At 60.3% G+C, this 26,523-nt stretch overlaps 1 protein-coding gene across 4 annotated transcripts; it reads left to right on the forward strand.

Annotated features, from left to right (window-relative positions):
- Positions 1–5,606: 5,606 nt before the first annotated feature.
- On the forward strand, positions 5,607–25,487 carry ULK1 (unc-51 like autophagy activating kinase 1). 4 transcript variants are annotated; one of them, XM_040987158.1, is made up of 29 exons: positions 5,607–5,757; positions 5,873–5,965; positions 6,061–6,102; positions 13,023–13,055; positions 13,187–13,223; positions 15,084–15,257; positions 15,336–15,409; positions 15,566–15,667; positions 16,141–16,199; positions 16,280–16,362; positions 16,667–16,717; positions 17,066–17,154; positions 17,626–17,773; positions 18,523–18,583; positions 18,722–18,811; positions 19,160–19,285; positions 19,558–19,703; positions 19,794–19,880; positions 20,453–20,721; positions 21,266–21,459; positions 21,691–21,800; positions 21,891–22,038; positions 22,116–22,120; positions 22,547–22,719; positions 22,802–22,974; positions 23,055–23,173; positions 23,455–23,612; positions 23,916–24,051; positions 24,118–25,487. In XM_040987158.1, exons 1-29 carry the CDS (start codon positions 5,647–5,649, stop codon positions 24,171–24,173), a joined length of 3,147 nt encoding a protein of 1,048 aa, XP_040843092.1. In that variant the 5' UTR covers positions 5,607–5,646; the 3' UTR covers positions 24,174–25,487. The 4 variants fall into 4 exon arrangements, with proteins under 4 accessions (XP_040843092.1, XP_040843091.1, XP_040843090.1 ...); XM_040987157.1 differs by lacking the exon at positions 22,116–22,120 and having other exon boundaries at positions 21,891–22,034; XM_040987156.1 differs by lacking the exon at positions 22,116–22,120 and having other exon boundaries at positions 19,546–19,703; positions 21,691–22,034.
- The last annotated feature ends 1,036 nt before the right edge of the window (positions 25,488–26,523 follow it).

Raw genomic sequence — 26,523 nt, forward strand, 5'->3', positions numbered from 1 at the left:
GACTCATGGGCCATCTCTCACCAACCCCCAGGTCTGGCAGTTGCTGGACTGCCCAGCTCCACAGGGCACCTCTGCCCTTCCCTCCACATATCCATCTGGAAGGCAGAGAGCCGGGGCAGGGTGCCTTCTTTCTGGTTTACTCCCCAGTGCCCACAATAGCAGGAGCTGGGCCAGGACATCAGGAATCTGGTGGGCAAAACCATCGCCTGTTTGGCCATGGCTACAGCCGTCCAGGGTGCAGGCCAGCACCTGAGACCTGAGCACAGGCACTGTGGCATGGGCTTTAGCCTCACCCCTGCATCTAACACCACATACCAGCTTTTAAAAATAAACTTTTGGGCCCAGCACCGTGGCCTAGCAGCTAATGTTCTTGCCTTGAAAGCACCAGGATCCTATATGGGAGCTGATTCTAATCCCAGCAGCCCCGCTTCACCTCCCATCCAGCTCCCTGTTTGTGACCTGGGAAAGCAGTCAAGGACGGCCCAAAGCCTTGGGACCCTGCACCCGCATGGGAGACCCAGAAGTTCCTGGGTAGTGCCTTCGGATCGGCACGGCACTGGCCACTGCAGTTGCTTGGGAAGTGGCTAATTGGACGGAAGATGTTTCTCCCTGTCTCTCCTCCTCGCTGTATATCTGACTTTGTGATAAAAATAAAATTAATATTTAAAAAAAAGATACCGGGCCCGGCGCGGTGGCGCAAGTGGTTAAAGGTCCTCGCCTTGCATGCCAGGGATCCCATATGAGCGCCAGTTCTAATCCCGGCAGCCCCGCTTCCCTTCCAGCTCCCTGCCTGTGGCCTGGGAAAGCAGTCGAGGACGGCCCAAAGCTTTGGGAACCTGCACCCGTGTGGGAGACCCAGAAGAGGCTCCTGGCTTCGGATCGGCATAGTATCGGCCCGTTGCGCTCACTTGGGGAGTGAATCATCGGACAGAAGATCTTCCTCTCTGTCTCTCCTCTCTCTGTATATCCGCCTTTCCAATGAAAAAATAATAAAAATAAATCTTTAAAAAAAAAAAAAAGATACCTTATGCTTCACATTGTTGGGTGTGGGGGGTAGGGCTGTCCCCAGCTGCAGGGAGAGGCTCTGAGTCTGCTTGTCAAGTAGGAGGAAGAGCGAGAAGGTGAGGAGGCCCTTTCAGGGACCCTGCAGTGGGCCGCGAAGGGATTTGAAGCTGGAAGTTAAGGAGCTGTGTGACAGCTGCCCCTCACAGGAGCTGTCCCAGGTCTGTGGGCTCTGAGGAGGCTACCTGGCTGGGGCACAGAGGGTCCGGAACCAGGGATGCTTCTTCCCACAGCCCCCGGGAGTATGGAGGTGTGGGGGCCAGGGACTGGGAGGAACTCGTGGCCCTGAGGGTATCCTGAAGGCTCTGACTGTTGGGTGGCAGCTGGTAGGGCTGTGCCTGGCTGAGTCACTTGCAAGGCCAAGGCCTAGCCCTCCCAAGGAACCAGTCCAGCCAGCTGCAGGCCCTGGGCTGCTCAGGCCTCTTTAGGAGTGGCTGAATTTCAAGGACGGCAAGTGGGAGAGGCTGGGAAGACACTGGGAAAAGCTGAGTGAGCCCCGACCTTGTCCTCTCGCCATCCTATCCTGGCCACCCTGGCCTCACTCCCACCTGCCTCCCTGATGTCCACAGGTCCCTGGGCAGTGAAGGAGGCGCCCTCAACTCAGCCCTTCCTTTCCCTCTTGTTTTCCTTCTGAGTTTCACATGATGTAAAATGATGCCATGGACAATTCAGTGGCATGGCAGAACATTGGGCAACCCTCTCCCTTGCCAGGCTAGGACCTGGGCAGTCCCCTGCGCCCTCACCCCAGGCCAGCCCCCCTGGGTTTGCCCCTAGGATGACACCATCTCCCAGAGGGTGACCTGCATGCCCTGCTTAGCAGCTCAGTGGATTTTGACCAATGTTTGGGCAGAGCTACCGGTCCCAGAAAATTGGACTTGCTCTCTCCAGGCAAGACCTGACTTCCAGGATCCCAGGGAGGGACAGCATAGCACAGGGCCTCCACACAGGTGTGTCCAGGGCTCACTGCCCAGCCCAGAAGCGCTCCTCCTGATTCTGCACTCCACATCCCCCACCTTGGGGTTGTTGGGAGGAAAGCTAGGAGCCATCCCAGACAGTTTTGTGAGATTACTGAATCCTTAGGCAAGCCTGATAAGATAAACTGTCTCTGTGATCCAGTTCCTGGGGTCTGCCAGGAGCTGGGCTTAACCCCCCTTGGGCCCTCAGCCTTTATGCCCCACTCCTTGCTCCGAACTCCAGGACCCAGTGTGGGCGAGGCCAGGACTCCTGGCTGCCTCTCTCTGCTTTGGTTCAGTGACTAACACCTTGGAGCCAGCGTGATAGCTCAACTGGCTAATCCTCCACCTTGAAAGCATGGCATCCCATATGGGCACTAGTTTGTGTCCCGGCTGCTCCACTTCCAGTCCAGCTCCCCGTTTCTGGCCTGGGGCAGGGGTAGTGAGATGGCCAAGTCCTTGGGACCCTGTACCCATGTGGAAGATCTGGAAGAAGTTCCAGCCTGAATCCTGGCTTTGGATCAACTCAGCTCCAACCATTCCAGCCATTTGGGAAGTGAACTAGTGGGGGAAAGATCTTTCTGTCCCTCCTTCTCTCTGCAAATCTGCCTTTCCAATAAAAATAAATAAGTCTTAAACCACCACCAAATGCTCGAAGCCTCAGGCACCTGTGGTTACCAGAAGGCCCCCGGGCAGTGCCTGGAAGCTGAGCTCCAGCTTGGAGCTGGCCTGGGGCTCAAGCTAGGAATGTGCCTGCTGTCTTCACTGGGGAGCCTCACCTAGCCCACCCTGCCTGGAGGCAGCTCAGGCCCTCCCAGATCCAGGGTGGCCCACTGATGGGTGATAGCCAGGGTATCTCTATCTGTGGCCTTTGTTGGGGGAAATGACCCAGAACTTCACCTTGAACAAATAACCCCTCAGCCCATGTACTCTCATCTGTGTGGAAATGTTACAGAGAGCCCGAGAAATCATGCCAGACATAAGTGTAGGATGTTAGCAGGAGTCTTCGCCAGTCAGGCTGCGGACAACAGCTCCTGTAGCACTCCAGGAACCAGCACCCCGCATGCCTAAGTCAGGGGGATTTAAGCTCACATTGGCACCCAAGGGCCATCCCACCAACTGAGGTGGAGTATAATACAAAATATCCAACCAACATCTTAAACCAGTCAGGCGGCAATTGTTTGTAGATGCAGAGAACTGCAGCAGGCTACGCTCAAAACTTAGTCAATGAATCTACGTGCTGTCACAGCTGCCCACTGCTACGGGGTATTATCATCCAGCTGTAGCTTGTAATAAGAACTGTACTTTTAAGCCACAACTGCTAGAACTGAGCCTGTCACAGCCAGGAGCTTCTTCCGGGTCTCCCACATGGGCCCTGGGGTCCCAAAGCTTTGGGCTGTCCTCGACTGCTTTCCCAGGCCACAAGCAGGGAGCTGGATGGGAAGCAGGGCCACTGGGATTAGAACTGGTACCTAATTGGGATCCTGGCATGTGTGAGGTGAGAACATCGGCTGCTAGGCTACCGTGCTGGGCCCTAGAACTGTATTTGAGCCTGGTGCGAAAGATCTTCCTCTCTGTCTCTTCCTCTCTCTATATCTGACTGTCCAATAAAAATAAATCTTTAAAAATATATATTAAGATCTGCATTTGGAGCACCGGACACAAGTTCCTGGCTCTTGGCTTCAGATTGGCGCAGCACCGGCCGTTGCGGTCACTTGGGGAGTAAATCTTTGGACAGAAGATCTTTCTCTCTGTCTCTCCTGCTCTCTATATATCTGACTTTGCAATAGAAATAAAATAAATCTTAAAAAAAAAAAAAAGAGCTGTATTTGTTTCAAAGTCAGGAATGGGGAGGGAGGAGGCAGCAGAGCAGGACTGAGCCAGGCAGCAGCCAGCACAGCCCCATGGCCCCTGTGTGCTTAGGCTGGGCCCATGGGCTCTCACGGATCCAGCTCCCTGCTAACGTCTGGAAAGGCAGTGGGCACACGTGCTGGGCCTCTGCACTCACGTGGGAGACCTGGCTGTGAGGAGCCATTTGAGGAGCCTTCTTCCTCACAACTTATTCGTGCCATTTCAGCTGAGAATCCCACTCCAAATCTCCCAACCCCGCCCACTCACCAATCATCCCTAGGCATTCACCTGCAGGCACCACTCCCCTGGGCCTGCCCTCAACCCCTCCAATCCTCCCCCACGCCCAGCAGGCTTACCTGAGCATAAGGGGCCGTGTTCCCCCCTGTCCCCATCTTCCCCTTTTTACGCTGCTCTCCGGCCAAACCTAAGATCCCTCCTTGTTTTCGGCAGGCTGTGGGAATGATCTGCGCCAATATCGTAATAACGTAAAAACTGGAAACTGTAATTGTTTTAAATAACCAACACTGGCCAAGTCAGGTCTTGGGGGAAGCAGTGAACCAGGGATGGAAAACGTCTTTTTGTTCTGTCTCTATCACTCAGCCTTTGGAATAAATAAGCATATCTAAGACACCTAGCCCCACATGCAAAGCCACCTTTTCCATACGCAAATCTCATTCCAGCATTGGCACCCCCAGGCAGAAGGAGCCCGGGCTGACTGTGCTGCCTTGACAGTCCCTTCTGTCCTGGCCTCCTCATTGGAAAAGCCCGGGGGTGCCAGGGCCTGTGGGGCACCTGCGTGTGTGGGGTCCGAGGGACACCTGGGTGTGGGGTGTGTGTCTCTGGGACCAAGGGCCCGGAAGTGCAGGTGGGGGCGGCGAGTGGATGCGAATCCAGGCACTCGCCAGGGCAGGGCTTGAGCCGCTGTGCGGGTCAGCCGGGTGTGGGGTAGCCTTGAGAAGGGCTGGCCAGCCCCCGCCAGGTCACACAACAGCTGCTCGTGCTCTCTCACCAGCCGTCTCTGTGAAACGGGGACGTGACAGCGCGGCGCGCACCAGGAGAGCTGGTGTCTCAGGGGCCACGGCCCAGGCCGCGCTGTGCTCCCCGAGCTCTCCCGTAAAGGCCGCCGGGTCTGCGCTGCCTGGCCGGGGTCTCGGTGGGACCCTTGCGCTCCGACGCAACCACGCTTGCTCCGGCCCCACGCCCACCCGCTTCCTGGGCCCCGCCCGCCGGAGGCCCCTCTCGTCACCGCTGGCCCCGTCGGAGCCCGGGGAGCTGCCAGGCCCCGCCCCTCACAGGCCCCGCCCCGGCAGGCCCCGCCTCATCACCGCTGCCACCCCCGGAGAGCCCGGGGAGCTGCCAGGCCCCGCCCCTCACAGGCCCCGCCCCCGGCCCGCCGCCCAGTGCGCCTGCGCCGGCGTCTAGGGCGCTGAGGCCTGGGCGCCGCGGCTCTTTTGTTTCCCCGCCAGGGCCGGAGCCTGAAGTGGAGTCGTAGCCCGGACCCGAGTTGGAGCCTGAAGCGCAGCCCGAGTCGGAGCCGGGTTTGGGCTCGGGTCCGCGTCCGCAGCGCCGCGCCGAGCCCTCGGAGGGAGCGCCCTCGCGGCCGCGCCGGCCCGCGGGGCTGGGACGCGGCCCCGGCCTGCCCGATGCGGCGCGCGGCCCCGGCGATGCGCCCGCGCCCGGCCCCGCGCCCCCGGCCCCGCGCCGCCGGCCCGCCGGCCCCGGCCCGAGCCTCTGCCTGAGCCCCGCGCGCCCCGGCCCGCGCGCCCGGCCTGCGCGCGCCATGGAGCCCGGCCGCGGCGGCACCGAGGTCGTGGGCAAGTTCGAGTTCTCCCGCAAGGACCTGATCGGCCACGGCGCCTTCGCGGTGGTGTTCAAGGGCCGCCACCGGGAGGTAAGCCCCCGCCGCACCCCGGGGCGCCCGAGTCCGGGAGGTCGCGCTGGCCCTCCGGAAGGCCCCGGGGCACCCCACCCCGGCCAGCCCTCACGGGTCCACCTTGGGATTTCAGAAGCACGACCTCGAGGTCGCGGTCAAGTGCATTAACAAGAAAAACCTTGCCAAGTCCCAGACACTGCTGGGGAAGGAAATCAAGATACTGAAGGTGAGGAGGCCGGTGTGGGAGGCCGGGAGCGGGGGCAGCCCTCGTTTGCCTGGCCCCCGGCTCGCTGGCTCACGGGAACCGGATTTCTGTCCTAGGAACTGAAACATGAAAACATTGTGGCGTTGTATGACTTCCAGGTGAGCCCCTGGGCTGCGGGGGTGGGGGCGGCAGGGCACCCGGCTTTCAGCTCTGGGGCAGTCGGGTGCGGGAGACCCTGGTCAGCAGTGGCGACTTCTGGGCCAGTGTCTAGTGTGGTGGGAGTGGCTGTGGATGTGGGGGTGTCTCTGATCTGGGACCCCAGAGACCCCATTGTCTGCCTAGGTCTGTGGTTCGCTTCTTGCTCTGTCGGAAAGCTCCCAGCTTGCCCGGCTGCCTGGCCAGGGGAGTTGGTGGGGGCGAGGGGCAGGTGGTGGAGGACCACAGGTGGGCCAGCAGCTTGGCCGGTGGTAGGCACCCCACCTCTCAGCCGGTGGTGGCTCCTGGGCGGCCCACCTGTCTGGCTGGTGGCTGTTTTGTTGACATTACTCCTGTGGCCCGGCATTGGCTGGCCTCTCCTGCGTCAGACTGGGGGAGGGGCTGCTGGAGATTCCTTCTTGCTGGCAGCGGGGGCTGGGCCGGAGCAGCCAGCCACTGTCTGCTGTCTGAGGAGGCCACCTCAGGTCTGGCTGGCCCCAGACGGCAGACAGGCCAAAGTGCGGACCCACCAGGCAGCCATGCCCCTCAGATCCCCAGGGCACAGTGACAGACAGGGTCTGGATGCCCGGATCGGGGACTAGGAACCCGAGGCCAGATCTGCCGGCTGAAGTGCTGACTCATGATTTTGAAAGATGTTTACTGAGTCCACGGGACCGGCCCTGGTGGAGGGAAGTTCCCAGCCAGCCGCCTTTGGGTGGCCTCCTCCCTCCCTCGCTGTCCACTGTGCCGTGGCCTTGGGGGCTGAGGCATGTCATGAGGTGACCTGGGGAGGGCCCAGGTCCAGAGTGACAGTGAGTAACCTGGAACCCGGCAGAGACACCGTGTTCTGGGTCCAGGAAGCTACCTCCTCCCCCTTCCACTCATTTTGCTCTGCCCTCTGTGCCCTGAAGCTTCTTGGCAACCACAGGTGTGGGACTCAGGCCCCCTAGCAGCCCTGCCTACCGGCAGAGCCACCCATGCTCCCCCAGGTCAGGCTCCAGGGGGCACCTTTGCAGCACCCAGCCGACCAGCCTGTCGTATTCCCTGCTCGGTGCCTGTTGGGCACACACCTGGGCCTGGCACCTGCCTCTCCCTGCGGTGTCAGCCGGCCTCCCTGGGGCAGGGCTGCTCTGGTCTCTGCTTACAGGCCTCCCAGAGCACCTGGACTCACTCCCCCTTTCCTTAAAGCTCTTTCCCGAGTGTGAATACCAGGGCCTGGTGTTGTTTTTAAACATAGGTAAAGCAAACCTCAAGAGGCACGAGGGAATGTAGCTCTGAGTCCTCATCTCTCATTGGGATCTCATTGCTGCCCAGAGGCTCCCTACCCCTCCAGCCACCCCTCTGTAGGTGTGTGTGTGGTGGTCACTCAGGGCTGTGTGGCTCCCTCAGTGGACTATCTTGGGACCTTGGTGCATCTGGTGGTGTTGCCACAACTGCCTTTGCTCTATTGTGCCTATTGTCAGTCTCTAAGTTTATTGCAGGTTATTTTTTTTTAATAGTTACTTATTTTGAAGCACACAAGAAATACAGACCATCCAACTGCTGGTTTAGTCCAAATGGCCATAATGGCTGGAGCTGGCCAGGCTGAAGGCAGAAGCCAGTGGCTTCACAGGGTTTCTACCTGGAGTGTGGGGCCCCGAGCACCTGAGCCATCTTGCACTGCTGGCCCAGGTGCGCCAGGAGGGAGCTGGCCCGGAAGTGCAGCAGCTGGGACCTGGCTGTGCTTGTGGGGTGCAGTGTTGCAGACCGTGGCCTCACCACTAAGCTGCTGCGTGAGGGCAGGCTCAGAAGTAGAGGTGCTGCATCATCAGAGGCCTGTGCATGTTCTGTCTCAGGAGCCATTGCCAGACCTGCTGGGAAGGCCACTCTGTCGTGCCCGCTCAGCTCCTACGCCTGTTTGTCATCTCTCCTGCCCTTGGATTAGGAGGGTGGGCCATGCGGACGAGGTGCTCTGCTGTGGTCAGCTTGCTGGAGCCTGGGGTGCCGCGATGGCTGCTTGGCTGTCAGGGTGCTGGTTCCTGCCTCGTGGTGGGGAGGTTTGGTCTGCCACAGAGCAGTGATGTCAGGCCAGCAGGAAACCTGGAAAGGATGCTCTTCATCTCGCTCTCGTCCCTGCCCACGCCTTGCCGATGTGACGCCCTGGCCAGCACGCAGGGGTGTCAGGTCCCTGTAGCTCTGCACACAGACCTAGCTTCTGTTGTCTTAGTTGCTGGTGGACACCTGGGGTGACCCACCGGGGTCTGGTGCATCAGGGTTGTCGGGAAAGGACATCTGGATGGTCTGTGCATCAGGGTTGTCGGGAAAGGACACCTGTGGTGCTGTGAGTAGACCAGGGTCTAGGTAGAGCTCTGTTGTGTCATGTGGGGCTAAGAGTGGGCCAGGGTCTGGTTGGGCTCCCTCATGTCACGTGAGGCTGTGGGGCTGTGAGCAGACTGGGTCGGGCAGCCCTGGAAGTCGCTTGCCACAATGCCTGCTTTCTTTGTTCTGTGTGGTGGTGTACTAATTAAAGGTGGCACATATATGAAAGGGGTACAGCCACCCCGGAAGCCCTGGCCCAACCCTCCTCACTTGCTGGTTCTCTTCCAACGGTCCCTCCCTTGCCCCTGGCTGTTGCCCCTGGCACCAGGGCTGCCAGCTGGTCCTCCAATGACAGCTCCTCCCCGCCCGACTGCTGCTCCCTGGTGGAGCTGCTCCCGGCACCAGGGCTGCCTGCTGATGTTGAGGTTCCACTGCATGTTGAAGCTGTGGGTGCTTGGGGGTGGCAGGCAATGCCCCTTGCATGGCCCTGTAGTCTCGTGCTGCAGGTCTGCTCCCTAGCGTGTGGGTCCAAATGGGCCGACTGCCACTAGTAGATTTGGCAGGCGCCAGGCTGGGGCGCTGGGGAGGGATGTGCGTGTAGGTTGTGTTGACCCAAGAGTCTCAGCAGCTCGCGCTCCACAACTCCCTGCCGCTGAGCTCCTGGCTGGATGGGAGCCTGCTCAGAGGAGTGCGCTGAATGGGCAGCTGGTAGCCAGGCACCAGACCACACTGGGAAGCAGTGGGGCTTCCTCCTCAGGGTGGGGCTGGCAGTTCTTTGCGTCTGGGAGCTGGCCAGTAGCACAGAGCTCAGGGGGCAGAGTGGCCCGCCCACCAGACCCAGCCCAGGGTCACCAGACAGAACTGGGATTGGCAGAGGATCCTATTAAGCAAAGCACCTTAGTGTTCCCAAGGGTGGGGCGGGGTGGCCTCCTACGTGCCCAGACACCCGTGCCTGGCTCCCTGTGATGCTGGCCTCTGGAACTGGCCACATTCCCGAGCAAGACAGCAGGCCTGGCCAGCCCCTTCCCAGGGCACCAGCTCTCTCCATTTGAATTTATTTATTATCATTATTTTTAAAAGAATTATTTATTTGAAGGGCAGAGTTAGAGGGAAGGCAAGAATGGAAGAGAGATGCTATACGTAGAAGCCAGGAACTTGATCTGGTCTCCCACCTGGGTGGCGGGACCCAGGCACTTGGACCATCATCTTTCACCTTCCCAAGTTCTTTGCAAGGAGCGGAATTAAAAGTAGAGCAGCTGAACCAGGAATTAGTGAAAATACCGGATGCCAGCTTCATAGGTGACCGGTTTTCGTTTGTTTTGAAAGAATTAGAAGGAGAGATACAGGGTCTGGCACGGTGGGTATAACGGCTAAAGTCGTTGCCTTGAATGCGCCAGGATCCCATGGGTGCTGGTTCTAATCCCCGCAGCTCCACTTCCCCATCCAGTTCCCTGTTTGTGGCCTGGGAAAGCAGTCAAAGACGGCTCAGTGCCTTGGGACCCTGAACCCATGTGGGAGACCTGGAAGAGGCTCCTGGCTCCTGGCTTCGGATCAACACAGCACCGGCCGTGAATCGGGCCGGAAGATCTTCCTCTCTATATGTCTGACTTTATGATAAAAATAAAATAAATCTTTAAAAAAGAGATACAGATCTTCGTATGCCATGGTTCACTTTCCAAATGGCCCCGGACAGCTGGAGCCAGGAGTTTCTTCTTGCTCTCCCACATGAGAGCTGGGGCCCATGTACTTGTCCACGGGCTTCCTGGGCCACAAGCAGGGAGCTGGATCAGAACCGAAGCATCCTGGCCTTGAACTAGTGTCCATATGGGATGCTGAGGCGTGGGCAGAGGCTCAACCTACTGTGTTATGATGCCAACCCTGATGGGTGGCAGTTTAACATGTTACACCACAATGCTGGCCCTTACATTTTATTGTTTTATTTATTTTTATCTAAAGAGAAGCAGAGGGAGACACTTTGAGTGAGTGAGGAACCAGTGCATCTTGCATGTGGGTGGCAGGGACTGGTGCCATCACCACAGCCTCTCAGGATGCCTGTTAGAAAGCTGTACCCCGATAGTGCTGTGTGAGGTGAGCACTGTTACCACTCCATCTTGGAAGCCTGGGTGCATAAGTTAGGGTCACCTGCTAGGGGCCGCCCAGCTCAGCCATCAGGCTGTGCCCATGTCTTGTGCTGACCTCTGCCCTGTTCCTTTGGTTCCATTCTGGATGGGGAGCCGGTGTGCTGCCTCTAGGTGTGCATATTGGGCTGTGATAGACCCTTACAGCCCCTGCAAGCAAGGTGTGGCCCCTGCAGGTGCGTGCACCAAAGTGAGTGACGCAGTCAGGTGGTTCCTTGACCCTTGAGTTGGCTAAGGAGTGACTGGTGCCCGTGCCTGCCTGCCCTTGTTCCCCAAGGCAGCCTGTGGAAACCAGCTTCAGCCCTGCAAAGGCTAGGGCTGTGGTGCTGGAAGCTCCTGACTTCTGGATGGGCAGCTGTAGCTGCCAGGTGGTGCTACAGCCCCCAGAAGCACTGGAAACCATGGCTTATGCAAGTTGGGACAGCCCAGGGGGTGGGGGGCGCTGGCGGCACTGCTGGCCCTGAGTTTCTCCAGTTCTTGAAGGGTGGTGCAGGCAAAGTGCTGGGCGAGGCTGGAACCTCTCTGGGACACAGTCTGCCCATGAGTGCATCTGACCCTCCGGGCAGGGCAGTGCTGGGCCAATGTGAGGCTTCCGGAAACCTTGAACAAAGCACCAGGGAGGACCCACTCACAGGTGGGAAGACTGAGGCCCGCAGCCCCTTCAGTGCAGTGTGGAGGCGTGTGTGGGATCCTCTGAGTCCTATGCTCTGTGCTGAGGCAGGCCCCAGCCCTGCTGCCCACGTGCTGTACCGAGAGGAACTTCTAGGGGAGGCCATCGTGGGATCTGTGTAGCAGACTGGGCAGAGCTGCCCAGCAAGGGGCAGTTGAAAGACAAAGAGTGGACCCACTTCCAGCTGCAGCCATGAGCCTGGAAGACACTTACCATGTGTTCTGGGAGCCACAAGGCAGGCTCGGGGGTGGGAGCAGGGGACCTCTCTGGGAAGGGGGTTTCTGTGGGCAGGCCATTGCCTGGGCCCCGTGAATGGCAGGTGGCCGGGCTTCCAGTGCTCTGTGGGTAACCTTGTGTGGTGGGGTATTCTCATGTGCCCATAAGTCCTGCTTTGCTGGCTGGGGAGCAGTGTCTCAGGTGTCCCAGGTGAGGAGGAGGCAGCGGGAGGGCTCCTGTACCCATACCATCCTGTGTCCACATCAGACCTGGGCTGCCTCCTCCTGGAACCCATGTCCTTGTTCTGGTCAGTCTCATCACCCTGGGGGAGTTTGGAGTCCTGGGTAGCAGGCCCAGTGAGCTCTGCCGCTGCACACTGTGTCCTGAGGCAGGTGTGGCCACTGTGGCCTGTCCTGCTGGGTGGCTGGAGGGCCTGGGAGGCTGTGCCGGGTCTGCTTTCTGTGGCCTGCTTTCTGTTCTTATTGTCCTTGCCCCTTTCTCCTGCCAGGCATCTAGCCACCCCTGTAGCCTGTGCGGCTGGAGACGGCCACCTGCAAGCTATACCCTCCTGGCAGCTGGCCTCCCTGCTGTGGGTGAGGCTCCTAGGTCGGTGGGTCTTGAAGCCTGCCTTTGTTGGCAGGGTCCTCCTGCCTGCCTGGGCTGTCTTGGCCTCCAAGCCTCCTTGCCAAGCCCCTCACCTCTGGGTGCCACCCCAGCCTTCTCCTTAGGCCACTCCTGTGGCAGTGCCCTGTGTAGAATGAGGCTTGTTGAGTTCTCAGGAGTGGATGTAGTACCTGCGTCCATCTACACGGAATGTCTGGTACAGACCGGGACTCCTGGGGGACGCTAGGGGCTTTGTCCTGCCAGGCTGAGGGGGCACAGTGTGCCTTTACCCTGTGCCACCAGCTGCTGGGCCAGCTCGCCTGTGCTGTGGCCCTGGTGGCTCAGAGTTTGGTTACTGCCTCCAGAGGGCCTGGAGTTGGCATGAGGAGACTGGAGGAAGAGAGGCCTTGGGCGTGGGCCTCCTCCTGTCTTCAAGGGCCAGGTGTGCATGTGGCAGGGCGGCTTGCTGCCCTACTCCAAGCCACACCCAGTTGACACCACAGGGCTTTCTTTGCAGCTGTGAGGGGTGGGGGGATTGTGGTTACCCGTCCCTCCCTGGGTGAGCTGTGTTTGAGCCCAGAGATAAGTAGGAGCTGCCCTGGCCCTGCTGGCGAGTGGGGCTGGAGACTTTAGGGTCTGTCCAGAGTGGGACTCCACAGCCTGATCGCAGGCCAAGAGTTGCAGCTTCCATGCTGGTGGCCAGGCCCTCCCGAGGCTGGCCGGCCAGCCGGCTCTGGCCCACCCTGTTGGCCTCTGTTCCTGCCCTTCAAACCCAGTTGCCAAATGGCCACAAAGCACAGTCAGCACTGCCACCAGAACCTGCTGCTGCCTCCCAGCCACTGAGCGCTGGGGGCTGCTGCCTGGCCATGCTGCTGACCTGCCTGCAGCCCTGTGGTCTAACAGTGCTCGCGCAAGCAGGCGGCACTTCCACCTCTTACGGCAATTCTCTGACCTGCAGGAAATGGCTAATTCCGTCTACCTGGTCATGGAGGTGAGCACTGGGGACCACAGGAAGGGGGTGGGGAGAGCCCGCCCTGCTGTCTTGAGCTGGGAGTATCTGGGACACCACGTGGGGGCGAGTCTGGGGGTCCTGTCCCACGTGCTGTCTTGTGTCTCTTGCAGTACTGCAACGGCGGGGACCTTGCTGACTACCTGCACAGTGAGTGGAGCTGAGAGTCACCCTGGCCTCTCTCAGGGGGAGGCCTGACTGCAGCTGCCCCTGACGATTCTATCTGGGCATTCTCTTTGCCCAGCACCCCTGGAAGCGGGGCCCTAGTGGTTCAGGTCTTGGAGTGCTGTCTACTACCCACACCAGTGGCTTCTGGAGCAGTGCCCACCTGCTTGGGGAGGCCACTGGCTAGGGCTGAGGGGATCCAGATGAGTGGGTGATGGTGTGGTGGGCCAGTCAGCAGGCCGGGGAATGTGGCTACAGTTTTCTGAGTGGCAGGGCAGGCAGCTTGGAGAGGGCATTGGGGCCTGCTGGACAGAGGGGACACGGCCGCAGGGCAGGGAGGCTAGGCTGATCCACAGTGGGAAGACCTGAAGCACAGGGACCCATGAGGCCAGGGCAGTACCCTCGTGGGCAGGGCTTTGAGACTGCCCGTGCTGGAGGTGTCTGCATGGCTGTGGTGGCAGGAGTTTGTGGTTGGAGCTGGTACAGCTGTGGCCAGAGGCCAGTTCAGGGGCTCAGCCCAGTCATCTGGAGGCACATTGCTGTGACAGAGCAGACTGGTCGGTTGTCAACAGCACGATTTCCTACCTGTCCCTGTAGACACCGCTTGTGTTCTGGTGGCGTGTGGGTCACATGGGCCTCTCATGTGACATGTCCTGTCTGCTTTCTCCACTCCCACAAGCCTGTATAAACCCCATGACTATGGGGAGGGGAGTCATATGGATTTGGGGGCACATCTTTGGGTACAGCAGGTTGAGGAGGCAGCCCCCCTCAAACCCTGATTGTGAGGCCTCCTCCCGACTTGACCGTTGTCTGTTACATGGTGAGCTAGGTTGAGCACTCACCCAGGCTGAGGGTACTGGCCCTAAGGGCAATGGCCCTGGGCACTTAGCTGCTGGCCACACCTGCCCACGTGGTGGCCCCATGCCGGGCTCTGCCTACTCAGTGTGCCACCAGACCTGCCGGGCCCTGTCTGACCTTCAGTGACCAGGCAGTTTCTGGCCTGTGTCCAGGCTGCACAGGTGTTGGGTTGGCCCCAGGCCAGTCTTAGGCACCACCTGCCCTTGGAAGCCCAGGGCGCTGCTCTGCTTGCTGGCGTCTCCTGGTTCATTAAAATGGTGCTCACACGTCCATGGCCACACTTAAGCAGCGTGTGAGCCTGCCCCCTGTTGCTGCCTCTGAGTGGAGGCAGTGGGACAGGACAGGGCACCTGAGGGTAAGACTGGCAGAGGTTGGGCTCTGGCCTGGATTGGTGTGCCATCTCCAGGGCTGTGTGTCTGCTGTGGTCTGGGTCTGTGTTGGCTCCTCTGCCCTCTGTTTGCTGTTGCGTTTCCTTCTCTCAGTATCCCGGACAGCAGCTGCCCTGAGACCTGGCTCCTGCTTGGCCTCTCACATCCCAGGGGAGAGCAGGGACTGTTCAAGGCTCCCCACTCCCTGACCCCTAGCCATACGGGAGTCCTGCTCCTGCCCCGGGTTCACTGGTCCAGTTGTTCGCTTAGTGAAGGCTTCGTGGTGGTCCAGCACCATGGACACTCTGAGAGTGGCTGTGTCAGTGCCTGTTGTGGGCTAGAGGAGGCCAGCTAGGGCCGGGGATGGTCATTACCCCTGAAGAAAGGGGAGCAAGCTGTGGTGGATGCCGGAATGCACATGGGCTCCTAGGAGCTAGCAGCTGATAGCTACAGCGACCCCGCATGGGTGAGTGCCAGTGGCGAGGCCAGGTGCCGGCCTGTGGGCCCGTGGATAGAGTTGATTCCTCGGACTGAGGGGTATCGTTTCTGTGACCTGCTGGATGCCGCTGGTCTCAGGCCCTGAGGTCGGGAGGCCCAGCAGCTGTGCTGTGTTTTGTAGCCATGCGCACGCTGAGTGAAGACACCATCAGGTTGTTCCTGCAGCAGATCGCAGGTGCCATGCGGCTGCTACACAGCAAGGGCATCATCCACCGGGACCTCAAACCCCAGAACATCCTGCTGTCTAACCCTGGGGGGCGCCGGGCCAGCCCCAACAACATTCGCGTCAAGATCGGTGAGGCCTGGTTGGTGGGCGCACCCCTGCCGGGCACCCAGGCTGTAGCCGGGGTCCCTGACTGTGTGTCACCTGCAGCTGACTTCGGGTTTGCGCGCTACCTCCAGAGCAACATGATGGCGGCCACGCTCTGCGGCTCCCCCATGTACATGGTAGGTGGCTCTGTGTGTGCCATGGCCCAGCCAGCTGGCAGCCAGGCTCTCTGGCTGGATTTCAACAGGTGGCTGCTGCTAACAAGTGTCCTGTGTGTGACTGGTGTCTGCTCTGCTGGTGGGCTGTAGCACTGAGTGTGATCTCTGACCCTACAGGCCCCCGAGGTCATCATGTCCCAGCACTATGATGGGAAGGCAGACCTATGGAGCATCGGCACCATTGTGTACCAGTGCCTGACGGGGAAAGCACCCTTCCAGGTGTGTGGCTCCCACCATGGCAGATGCTGTTTCAAGGTGGTCTGGGTGGGGAGTGGGTGGGCCAGGCCTCCTGTCTCAATGCAGGCGGTCCATCTCATGTGAACCCCCCACCTCCCTGCCTGGAGTTACCTGGCCCTGAGTACAAAAGGGAATCCCAAAGCAGTGCACTGTGCTGTGCAGGAGCCCGAGGGCCCAGGGCTTTGCTTCCTGCAGGGACTGAGCCGGCCCTGGCCTTGGCCTCCTGGTCGTAGGGGTCAGCCCTCCGGACACTCACTGAGGGCCCAGACCCCTTCCTGGGGCAGGCAACAAAAACTCGCAGGTGCCAAACCCTTGGATGTTCCTAATGCATAAGCCTGTGTACCCTCCCCCCAACTAACCTGTGTAGGTCACCCTGGTTCCTGGCCAGGCTGGGCTGGGGGAGGGGTGGCAGGGCCGGTGGTCCTGCTGGGTACTGATGCTGTCCTTTGCACCAGGCCAGCAGCCCTCAGGACCTCCGCCTGTTCTATGAGAAGAACAAGACGCTGGTCCCCACGTAAGTAGTCCTCCCCACTCCCCAAAGGGGGCCTGGCTTCCAGGCCCCCTGGCGAACTCCCTCTGGTCTTTGTCCCCCAGCATTCCCCGTGAGACCTCCGCTCCACTCCGGCAGCTGCTCCTGGCCCTGCTACAGCGCAACCACAGGGAGCGCATGGGCTTTGGTAAGTGTGGCTCTGGGCGGTCATTCCTGACAGCTGTGGGCCTTGGGTGCACGGCAGGCCCTGCTACCCCCATCCACCTAGTTCACCTGCACACTCCATCTGGGCACTGTGCACAGGCCATTGTCCACATGTGCTGGCCTTGGTATGGTGTCCTGTATCAAGGCTGAAACCTGGCTGGAGCAAGGGCTCTGCTGGGAAGACCCCATTGGCAGGGATGGGGAGCCTGGGAGATGGGGGCCAAAGGCCAGGTGGGTGAAGGCCTGGGTGCCTTTCGGAGGCGACCCTGACCCTGACCCTTTTGCAGATGAGTTTTTTCACCACCCTTTCCTTGACGCCAGCGCCTCCATCAAGAAGTGTGAGTTTTGTGGGTCCCAGGCTCCTGCTGGTCTCTGCACCCCCTTTTCCCCAAGATAGGTCTCTTCACCCGCTGGAGTGGGGGTGGGTGGGACAGGTTCAGAAAGTTCAGGGCAGGGGGGAGGTGCTGGGGGACGTGGCTGCCTTGGAATAGAAGCCAGCTGACTCCACGGTCACAGTGACGTGGTAGCACAGGCCACAGTCCTGGGATGGCCAGGAGATGGCCAGGAGTAGGAGTAGGCCAGGAGGTGCTGAAGGACTGTGTGTCCTGGGGCTGTCCTGAGCACAGGTGGACCGAGTGTGGGGAGCAGGTTCTAGGAGCTAAGCTGACTGCGGCTCCCTTCCCCAGCCCCGCCTGTGCCCGTACCCTCATACCCAAGCTCAGGCTCTGGCAGCAGCTCCAGTAGCAGCTCCACCTCCCATCTGGCTTCCCCCCCGGTGAGTGTTGGGACACCCCCTCCTCTCCCTTGTGGTGCACCTGTCAGGATTCACCCCAGCCCTGCCTGTGGGAGGGCTGTGCCTGGAGCCTTGCCAGTCAGCACTGACAATGCAGTAGCTGTGGCTGGGGAGCCATGGCGCCCCCTAGGATAAGACGTGGAGGTAGGACCTGTCCACACCCCCTGCTCTGATCGTTGGGGTTTGACCGTGGGGGCCATGTCTCGTGACCTCTGTGTTGTGGCTACATCTGAAGCTGACATAGGAGTGGCCATCCTAAACTGGCTCCCAGGAACTGGGTGGTGCCAGTGGTGCTCTGTGAACTCAAGACAGTGGAGGGCAGAATTTGCCAGGCCCCGTCTCGGCACTCCCAGTCCCTGGTCTTTCTGAGGCTGAGAAGACACAGGACTCCCCTCCTCCAGACTCTTGGGGTCCCTGGGTCCACGCTCACTGGCTCCGTCCTCTGACCTCCAGTCCCTGGGGGAGATGCCCCAGTTGCAGAAGACGCTCACTTCCCCGGCTGCAGCCACTGGCTTCCTGCACAGCTCACGTGACTCTGGCGGCAGCAGCAAAGACTCCTGTGACACAGATGACTTTGTTATGGTCCCCGCCCAGTTTCCAGGTCAGTTGCTGAGGGCCAGCAGTCATGTATGCCAGGTACACCCCATCTCTGCAATGGGCAGGCAGCATGGGAGAGCGCTGTGTCTGCTGAGGGTCAGCAGGGGTCCATGTCCCAAACTGGTGCCCAAGCCTTGCCCAGGGCCTACTGCTGCTGCCGCCTCCATCCAGGTTGCTATAGCCCCAAACACTGCCGTCTCTAACCCAGGACTCCCACCCCCTGGTCTCTTGCTTGCTCATTCCCCACACTCTGCTAATTGTTCATTGGCAGGTGGAGTAGCGTTCCTGACCCTGGGTCTCTGTTCTCAGCCCCTTGAGGCTCTAGGATGCCTGCCTGGCATTTGCTCATCTGTGCTTAGACACTGGCTGCACTGTCCAGTGGCTGCAGGAGTGGCAGGGTCCAAGCGTGGCTTTGAGCAAACAAGGAAGGAGGTTTTTGGCCAACCATTGTTGGGACAGTAGGAAGATGGGGCTGGCCAAAAGGCAGAGCCACTTTGAGGACAGGAGTCTGGGTGCTCCTGAAGCTGGGTGGGCTGGACTGGGCTGCTGTCTGTCCTGGAATCGACTGTGCTGGATATGAGCAGGAGGAGTTACACAAGCAGTCCCGGGTTGGGGGCAGTGCCAGGATAGCCGAGACCCGCTGCTGCACCCAGATCCCCCACCACTGAGGGTAGAGGACCTGGGGAACCGGTGTGGGTGGCTGGGCTGGAGGGTGCAGTGGGTGGTCAGGCCAGACACTTCTTGCTCCCACAGGTGACCTTGCAGCTGAGACGGTCGGTGCGAAGCCCCTGCCGGACAGCCTGCTGTGCAGTGGGTGAGCCCCAGTTCTGTGTTTGGGGAGAGGGAGGGTGGCTTTCCAGGTTACCGGAGCAGCAGATTTGGAAGGATACAGGTTTCGTGCTCAGGACTTCCAGGTCAAAAGAGTGCACCCATCTGTCCCTTCTCTCCCTAGGAGCTCACTGGTGGTCTCTGCTGGCCTGGACAGCCATGGTCGGACACCCTCTCCATCCCCCCCTTGCAGCAGCACCCCTAGCCCCTCAGGGTGAGTGGGCTGGGCAGGGTGAGCGATGGGCGGACTTCGAGCCTGTGTCTGACTTCTTCCCCAGTTGGAACCACCACACTGAGGCAGAGCCATGCCAGGACCTGCCTCCCTCAGAATGTCCCCACGGGCTCAGACTGGGGGTTCAGGACCACCTATGGACCTGCTTGCTGCAGCCTGGATACCTAGGGTGGTAGGCCAGCTACATGGTGCCTGGGACTCAAATGACCATGATAGTGACATGGATACCACTCCTTGCCCCCAACAGGTTGTCCAGGGTATCTGCCCTATCATGTTGGCCTAGGCTCCCCAGTGCTCTGTGTTTTATGGCCTCGCCCTCTCTCCACACAGCCGGGCTGGCCCATTCTCCAGCAGCAGATACGGTGCCTCTGTCCCCATCCCAGTCCCAACTCAGGTGCACAACTACCAGCGCATCGAGCAGAACCTGCAGTCGCCCACCCAGCACCAGATGCCCCGGTGAGTGGTCTCTGGGAGTCTAGGCGTGCCCCAGGGTGGGTAGCAGAGACCAGATCTCTCATGGTGAGGCAGGCTTGCCATGCCTGTGCAGTTGTGCGGCTGCACACTGTACCATTCAGTTGGTGAACGTGCTACAGTTCCTTTAAGTTTCAGTGCCACTCAGGCTGTAGTTACCTTTGCAGGGTCTATGACTTCAAGGTGAGGATGCCTGAACAACAGGGAGGGAGGGGCCTCATCTCCTCGTGCCCACCTTGCTGCAGGTCATCCACCAGGTCACCTGGCAGTCGCCGGTCAGGCAGCACCAGCCCCCTGGGCTTGGCCCGGGCCAGCCCCTCGCCCCCAGCCCATGCCGATGCAGCCCTCCTGCCCAGGAAGTTGTCCCTGGGTGGGGGCCGGCCCTACACACCATCTCCACAAGGTGAGCCTGCTGTCTCAGGGACCTGGGGCCGGCATGGCGTAGGACTGCAGTGGGATGGGACGAGACCCTGCCCTCTGTCTTACCCTGCAGCTGGAACCATCCCTGAGAGACTGGCCTGGAGCAGGGCCCCCTCCCCACAAGCAGCTGAGATGTGGACTGGCAGGTCCTTGCGTCCAGGTAGGTCCCCACGTCCAGTATGTCTGTGTGTCCTGGCAGGTGCAGCTGCAGGCTTGGGCTGCTGGTGGGGCAGAGGAGCTGAGCTGGCCACCCTTGCTTCAGGACCGTCTTTTGTACATGGACAGGTTGGAGGTTCAGTGAGATGGGTGTAGGCAGCATAAGCCTGGGTTCCTGGAGCCTGGCTGTCAGCCAGGTCTCTCTCTGTTCCTTGGGTGAGAAGAAGGATAGGGGTAAGGTGGACATTTGTCCCTGTGGATAGGGACTTACTTTGACACCTGCATCCTTCAAAGGACTGCCTGGGCCTGGCGCCAACTGGGCTCTGACCCCAGCTTGCTGCGCGTGTACCCCGGAAAGGGGTGGTAGTGAGTAGTGATGGCTCGAGCAGGTGGTCCCTGCCCCCACGGGGTGCGTGGAAAGAGGTAGTTGGGGGAATAAGCTAGAGACACTGCTCTGAGCCTCTCGGAGACAAGGGGCACAGCTGCTGCAGAGGCTCTGGGAGCCGTGCTGTGCTCTTCCACCTAGGCCAGGTGGAGGACAGGTGGTGGTAACATCCCATCTCATCACATTCTCAGGCTCCTCCGTGCCCGAGCACTCGCCCCGTTCCTCTGGCCTGGGCTGCCGCCTGCACAGTGCCCCCAACCTGTCTGACTTGCACGTCATCCGCCCCAAGCTGCCCAAGCCGCCGATGGACCCGCTGGGAGCAGCCTTCAACCCACCCCAAGCCAGCCCTTCCCCACCATCCCACGGGCTACAGTCCTGCCGGACCCTGCGTGGCTCACCCAAGCTGCCAGACTTCCTGCAGCGGAACCCCCTGCCCCCCATCCTGGGCTCCCCCACCAAGGTAACCTGGCCAGAGCCAGCACGGACATGGCAAGGGATGGCCAGTGCAGACAAAGCCAGGGCCCTTCTTCCTCCGCCATCCACCTTCGAGGCCTGGGTTGTGAGCTGGTCAGTAAGCTGGCCACAGGGGAAATTTAGCTGTCCTGGCACACTCACCACCACCTTGGGTCTCCCCACAGTAGGCTGACAGAACCCGTGGGGCTTGGGACCTTGTAGAATGGAGGTGCTTGTCTGGTCTCCCCTGTGTCCTGTGGCCATATAGAGCTGTGGGGAAATGATGTAACTCGTGTCTCGCTGCCTTGCTTTCCCAGTCTGCATATTGAAGGGTTGCGAAGCAGAATGTTGTGTGTGCTGCACCCGGGGGATGGACTGCGTGCATGCGATGCTTTGTGTTAATGATTCTGTGCGTGTACATGCTTGGCCGCCAGAGCAGAGTGGCCGCATGGGAGGACCCCTCTGTGGCCCTCTGCTCTGCCTGTTGCCCTACTGTGTGGAGTCGGCCACACTGGCTGGGACCACCCTCAGCACAATTCTCCACTCACTAGGCCACGCCCTCCTTCAACTTCCCTAAGACCCCCAGCTCCCAGAACCTGCTGACCCTGCTGGCCCGGCAGGGCGTAGTGATGACACCCCCCCGGAACCGGACGCTGCCTGACCTCTCAGAGGTGGGGCCCTTCCGGGGACAGCAGCTGGGCTCCGGACTGCGGCCCATGGAGGATGCCAGGGGCCCGGTCGGCCGGTAAGTTGGCATGTGGCATCTCCTGAAAGGTGGGGGAAGAATTTGGCTCACTTGGCTTGTCCTGCAGCCCTGCCTGAGCTGGTGATTGCCTGTCTGTAAGATGTCTGGGTTGGCACTAGCACACGATAGTGGGTGATGCCCAGGCTCCTTGGGCATGAACATCTTGTCCCAAATCCTGGACAACCCATCTGCTGGATGGGCATCTCAGCCGCTCAGCCCCACCTCCCACAGGTCCTTCAGCACCAGCCGCCTCACTGACCTGCTGCTCAGGGCGGCCTTCGGGACACAGGCCTCGGACTGGGGCAGCACCGACAGCCTGCAGGAGAGGCCAATGGAGACCGGTGGGCAGCTGGACTCTGGGATCTGGGTGGGGTGCAGTGGTGAGGGAAGATGGCCTCTGAGCACCTCTCCTCTACCCCCCGCCGCCACAGCACCCTCTGCTGGCTTTGGAGGGAACCTGCACCCAGGAGCCCGTGCTGGAGGTGCCAGCAGCCCCGCACCTGTGGTGTTCACAGTGGGATCCCCACCCAGTGGGACCACACCACCTCAGGCCTCACGCACTGCAGCCTTCTCAGGTGAGTGCATGGCGTGGACTGCAGGGGCAAATGCACACCTGAGAAATCCCTGTGCAGGCCTCCCATCTGAGAGGATGGTAGGCCTGGTGCCCATCTGACAAGGTGAATAGTGGAAGCGAGAGTAGACCACTTCCAAAGCGTGCTTAGTGTGGGCTGGATGCCAGGGTGCCCAGTCCTGGGGCCAGGAGTGCGGCAAACTTGTCCTGTGTTGGTGGGCTTTCTGGCCCTAGGTCCTTACATGTTGGCAGGCGACCACCCTCCCCTCTCCACCTCTCCTTGCATCCAGGCGGCCTAGGCACTGGCAAGTGGTGGGAGGGTAGTCCAGGACCCAGTCACTCACTGTCTGAGGTCCCATCCTTTTTGCCCTGACATGGCTGCAGGATGTGGCAGAGCATATAACTGACCACCTGGTCTTGAAGCGAGGAGTTGGAGCTGGCCAGGGCAGGGCCCGGGGCTGGGTGGGGGCTAGGTGGAGGAGCATGGCAAGCCCCCTCACGCACCTCTCTCCACAGTGGGCTCTGCTGGCTCCTCCACTCGCCACCTTGTGTCCGGGGCCTGCAGTGAGGCTGCGCCTGAGCTGCCCCCCGCCGGCCACTGCTGCAGCTTTGCCGACCCCATCGCTGCCAACTTGGAGGGGGCTGTGACCTTCGAGGCTCCGGACCTCCCTGAGGAGACCCTCATGGAGGTGCGGGCTGGGCTGGGAGTAGGCAGAGGGGTGGGGGCGTGGCAGCCATGCTGGCTGTAGCCACGCATCTGTGCTTCCCCAGCAAGAGCACACGGAGATCCTGCACAGCCTACGCTTCACGCTCATCTTCGTCCAGCACATCCTGGAGATCGCCGCCCTGAAGGGCAGTGCCAGCGAGGCGGCTGCAGGCCCCGAGGTCCCGCTGCAGGAGAGTGTGGTGGCCGACCAGATCAGCCTGCTGAGCCGCGAGTGGGGGTGGGCGACGGTTAGGGTGGGGGGCACTGTCCCTGGGGTTGTGCTGGCCACCATGTTTCTGACCTGCCTGCCTCCTGCAGCTTTGCGGAGCAGCTCGTGTTGTATCTGAAGGTGGCTGAGCTACTGTCCGCTGGCCTACAGACCGCCATTGACCAGATCCGGGCTGGCAAGCTCTGCCTGTCTTCCACTGTGAAGCAAGGTGGGGAAGATCCCAAACCCTCTTGCTTGGGGCAGTACCTCAGGGTGCTGAGGGGATGAATGAGGGGAGAGACCACTGATGGGGGGGGGTGACAACAGCTCGTGGTTATTGAGAGCTGGGGAGAGCAGGGGACCCCCAGACTACACACATCTCAGACACTTCTGCTGCTGGGCCTGGGAAGTCCCCACTGACCCATGTCTGCCTAATGCTGTGCCTGCCCGTGGTCACACTGGCCCTCTTGCTGCCGAGGGTCTGGGCTGACCTCAGCACCACCCCCACAGTGGTGCGCAAGCTGAACACGCTCTACAAGGCCAGCGTGGTATCCTGCCAGGGCCTGCGCCTGCGCCTGGAACGCTTCTTCCTGGACAAGCAGCGACTGCTGGACCGCGTCCACAGCATCACTGCCGAGAAGCTAATTTTTAGCCATGCTGTACAGATGGTAGGCCTGGTGGGGGTGAGATCATTGCCTGGGACAGCACTGTCCTCACCAGGTCCCCCTCCCCCAGGCAGCTGCCAGGCATGCTCCCTACCTCCTCAGTGAGGGGCCTGGCCACTGGAGGCCTTTCCCTGTGCAGCCCCTGGTCCCCAAGGAGTGGTGCCATTCCCAGTAATGCTGCTTAGGCAGGGGTGCCCATCACAGCGCAGGGCCCCAGCCTGGCCTTGGCCCCGGCTCCTGTGCCTGCTGTCTCCTGCAGCCACTCAGCTGAGTCGGGCCGCCCTCCAATCCTCTGGCCCCCTGCAGGTGCAAGCGACCGCCCTGGATGAGATGTTCCAGCACCATGAGGGCTGTGTGCCGCGCTATCACAAGGCCCTATTGCTCCTGGAAGGGCTGCAGCAGCTGCTCTCGGACCAGGCCGACATCGAGAACATCGCCAAGTGTAAGTGGGGGTGGCCTTGGGGGGCGGCCCTGAGGTGTGTCCGCCTTACACCTCCTCTTCCCGTAGGCAAACTGTGCATCGAGCGGAGGCTCTCGGCTCTGCTGACTGGCATCGGTGCCTGACCCCTCGGACCCCAACTTGCCACACCCTGCCGACCCCACAGGGTGGGCTTGTGTGCTGCCCACCGGTCCTGGGGCCGCTGGACGTGGCTGTGCTGTGGTATTCCAGGCAGCTCCTCCCCCTGTGCAGCAGACTCAGAACCTCCCATGCCAGGCAGGGGCGCCAAGTGGTGGCAGGTAGGCACACGGAGACCCTGCCACTTGCCAGGAACCCAGGACAGTCAAGGCCCTGAGACAGCGCTGCTGACTCCACGCCAAAGAGAGCCTTTCTTCTCCTCGTCCTTGTCAATCACCCGGGCACTTTATGCAGATGGAGACTGGCCTCATCACACAGAGAACAGCGTCTGCTGTCCAGCTCCAGCCCTGTCACATGTGGGTCTGTGCCCTCACACACCCATCACGCCCATTGCGCGTGTGCACCAGCTGTTGGGCTGCCTGTGTCTGCTCCTGGCAGCCGGACTGAGGCCGAGCTCCTGCCCCAACACACCAGGTCGGCATCTGCCTTTCCTCCCAGAACACGTTGCATTTTTTTTGTAGCTCACTTTTTCTTGAAAGAAGAATACTTGGAAGCATTTAAGGCAAGAACAAGGACAACCTTGGCCTTACTGTGGGGGCAGACGATGCTGGGTGCCAGTGTGACTGCGACTGTATGTGTGTGGCTGGGCACATGAGTGGCTGGCTGAGTGTATGTTTGACTGGGTGTCCCCATGGTGCAGCCCTGGGGCACATGGTGGTAGATGTGTTGCACTCATGGTGGACAAGTGCAAGTGAATGTCTCATGCGACACACGACAGCATATGCAAGCCCTCCCCGCTGAGCTTTAGCCTCGTCACTGTCATGGCCCTGCTGTTCTGCCAGGACGGGCAGTCCCTGCGGCTTCCAGGGCAGCACAAGCTGGGGCTGCTGTGGCCTCGGGGCCCAGCTCTGCCTGAATCTACTTGAATGTACCACAGAGAGTCCATAGGAGGTGGTTGTGGGTCTGTGGCACCCATACATAGGAGGGGGTTCAGAGGTCATGCCACACACACGTGTTTTTTTTTTTGCAATACTTGAAATATCGCCACTGTGCTTGGACTTGGAAGAAAGCAGAGCTCCCCGGCACATGTCCCGTGTTGGTATTTATTGCAGGGAAGCGCCTACATCCTGGTGTCCATGTGCCCTGTGTGCCTGGTGCCCCAGCCGTGAACGCCTGTGGGTGTGTGTCCCGTTCTCCCGAGACTATCAAATAGACTTTGTCTATTTGGAAACATACTATGTGAGTCTCTTCCGTTACATTGTATCACATCAGATTAAGTGGAAATAAACCTTTGAATTGTTGCCTCGGTGTTGTGCATGCCCTGGCAGGGTGGTCTCATGAGGCTTCTGTCTGTAGGAGGTGCCCAGGGCCTTAGGCCTGTAACCGTGGCAGGCCCAGCCTTGGGGGCAAAGCCCAGGGTGAGTTCCTCTGAGTGGGGGTCCTGGGCCCTGTGAGGTGTCCCAGCAGAGAATGTCACAACTATAGGCAACATGAGTTCAACAAGAGGGACCATCCCTGCCTGCATTTGTGCCATGGCCTTGATGTACAGTCCCTGTGTTTACACATTTGTCATTGAAGCTGCCACGATGGACTTCAGATTCTAGAAAGGCTGGGTGTGACATAGTGTTGGGTGCCATGGCTTCCCCAGGTAGCCAGTCCAGGCTCAGGCTTAGGGGGCGCGGGGCAGAGTTGTCATGGAGGTTCATGGGTCCGGCCAGTTGCACCCTGATGGCTTTAACCAAGCCCCTTGTCTTCTGCCTTCTTACCTGTCTGTTGCTGAGCTGCCACCCTAGACTGGCAGCTGCAGTTCTCTGCATCTTCCTGGCTCCCTGGCCATATTCTTAGCACTGAGCCATGTCCTCTTCTCAGTGGGTTAGTTTGTCCACTTGCCCACTGTGGGCCATCCAATGCTTACAGATCTGGATAATTAGGGAAGCTGCTGTGCAAGGGGTGAGGCAGGGCCACACAGACCAGGCTTCAGGCTGCCCTCAGAGGATGGAAAACAGCAGGTGCGGCCAAGGAGCCCTGCTTCTTTCCCTTCCTCCTGCCATGCCCTAAGAGTTTGTCAGTACTCTGCTCACTCCTCACAGGCACTGGGGCGGGACACACCTGTGTCCTCCAGGGCCACAGCCTGCTCTTGTGGCTGCCCCCGCCCCCAGGTGTTCTGTCCTGGCGCCCATGTCAAAGGGGTGGTGGTGTAGGCCAACACTGCTGACATGCCCTTCCCAGCCCATTCCCACAATGAGTGTCCTTGCTTCTGATTGGCTGGTGTGTGTCTACTGCCCATGGGGCTCATTCATACTCCCTGCTCCAAAAGCTGCAGAGGCAGACAGGGGG

The sequence above is a fragment of the Ochotona curzoniae genome, unplaced genomic scaffold (assembly GCF_017591425.1).
Source record: "Ochotona curzoniae isolate NIBS_2020 unplaced genomic scaffold, NIBS_Ocur_1.0 contig_46, whole genome shotgun sequence".
NCBI lineage: Eukaryota > Metazoa > Chordata > Mammalia > Lagomorpha > Ochotonidae > Ochotona > Ochotona curzoniae.

Coding starts and splice junctions, on each gene's coding strand:
- ULK1 (XM_040987155.1), top strand. CDS start 5,647: ATGGAGCCCGGCCGCGGCGGCACCGAGGTCGTGGGCAAGTTCGAGTTC. Junction 16,200..16,279: donor AACAAGACGCTGGTCCCCAC/GTAAGTAGTCCT, acceptor TTTGTCCCCCAG/CATTCCCCGTGAGACCTCCG. Junction 22,975..23,054: donor CTGCTGAGCCGCGAGTGGGG/GTGGGCGACGGT, acceptor TGCCTCCTGCAG/CTTTGCGGAGCAGCTCGTGT.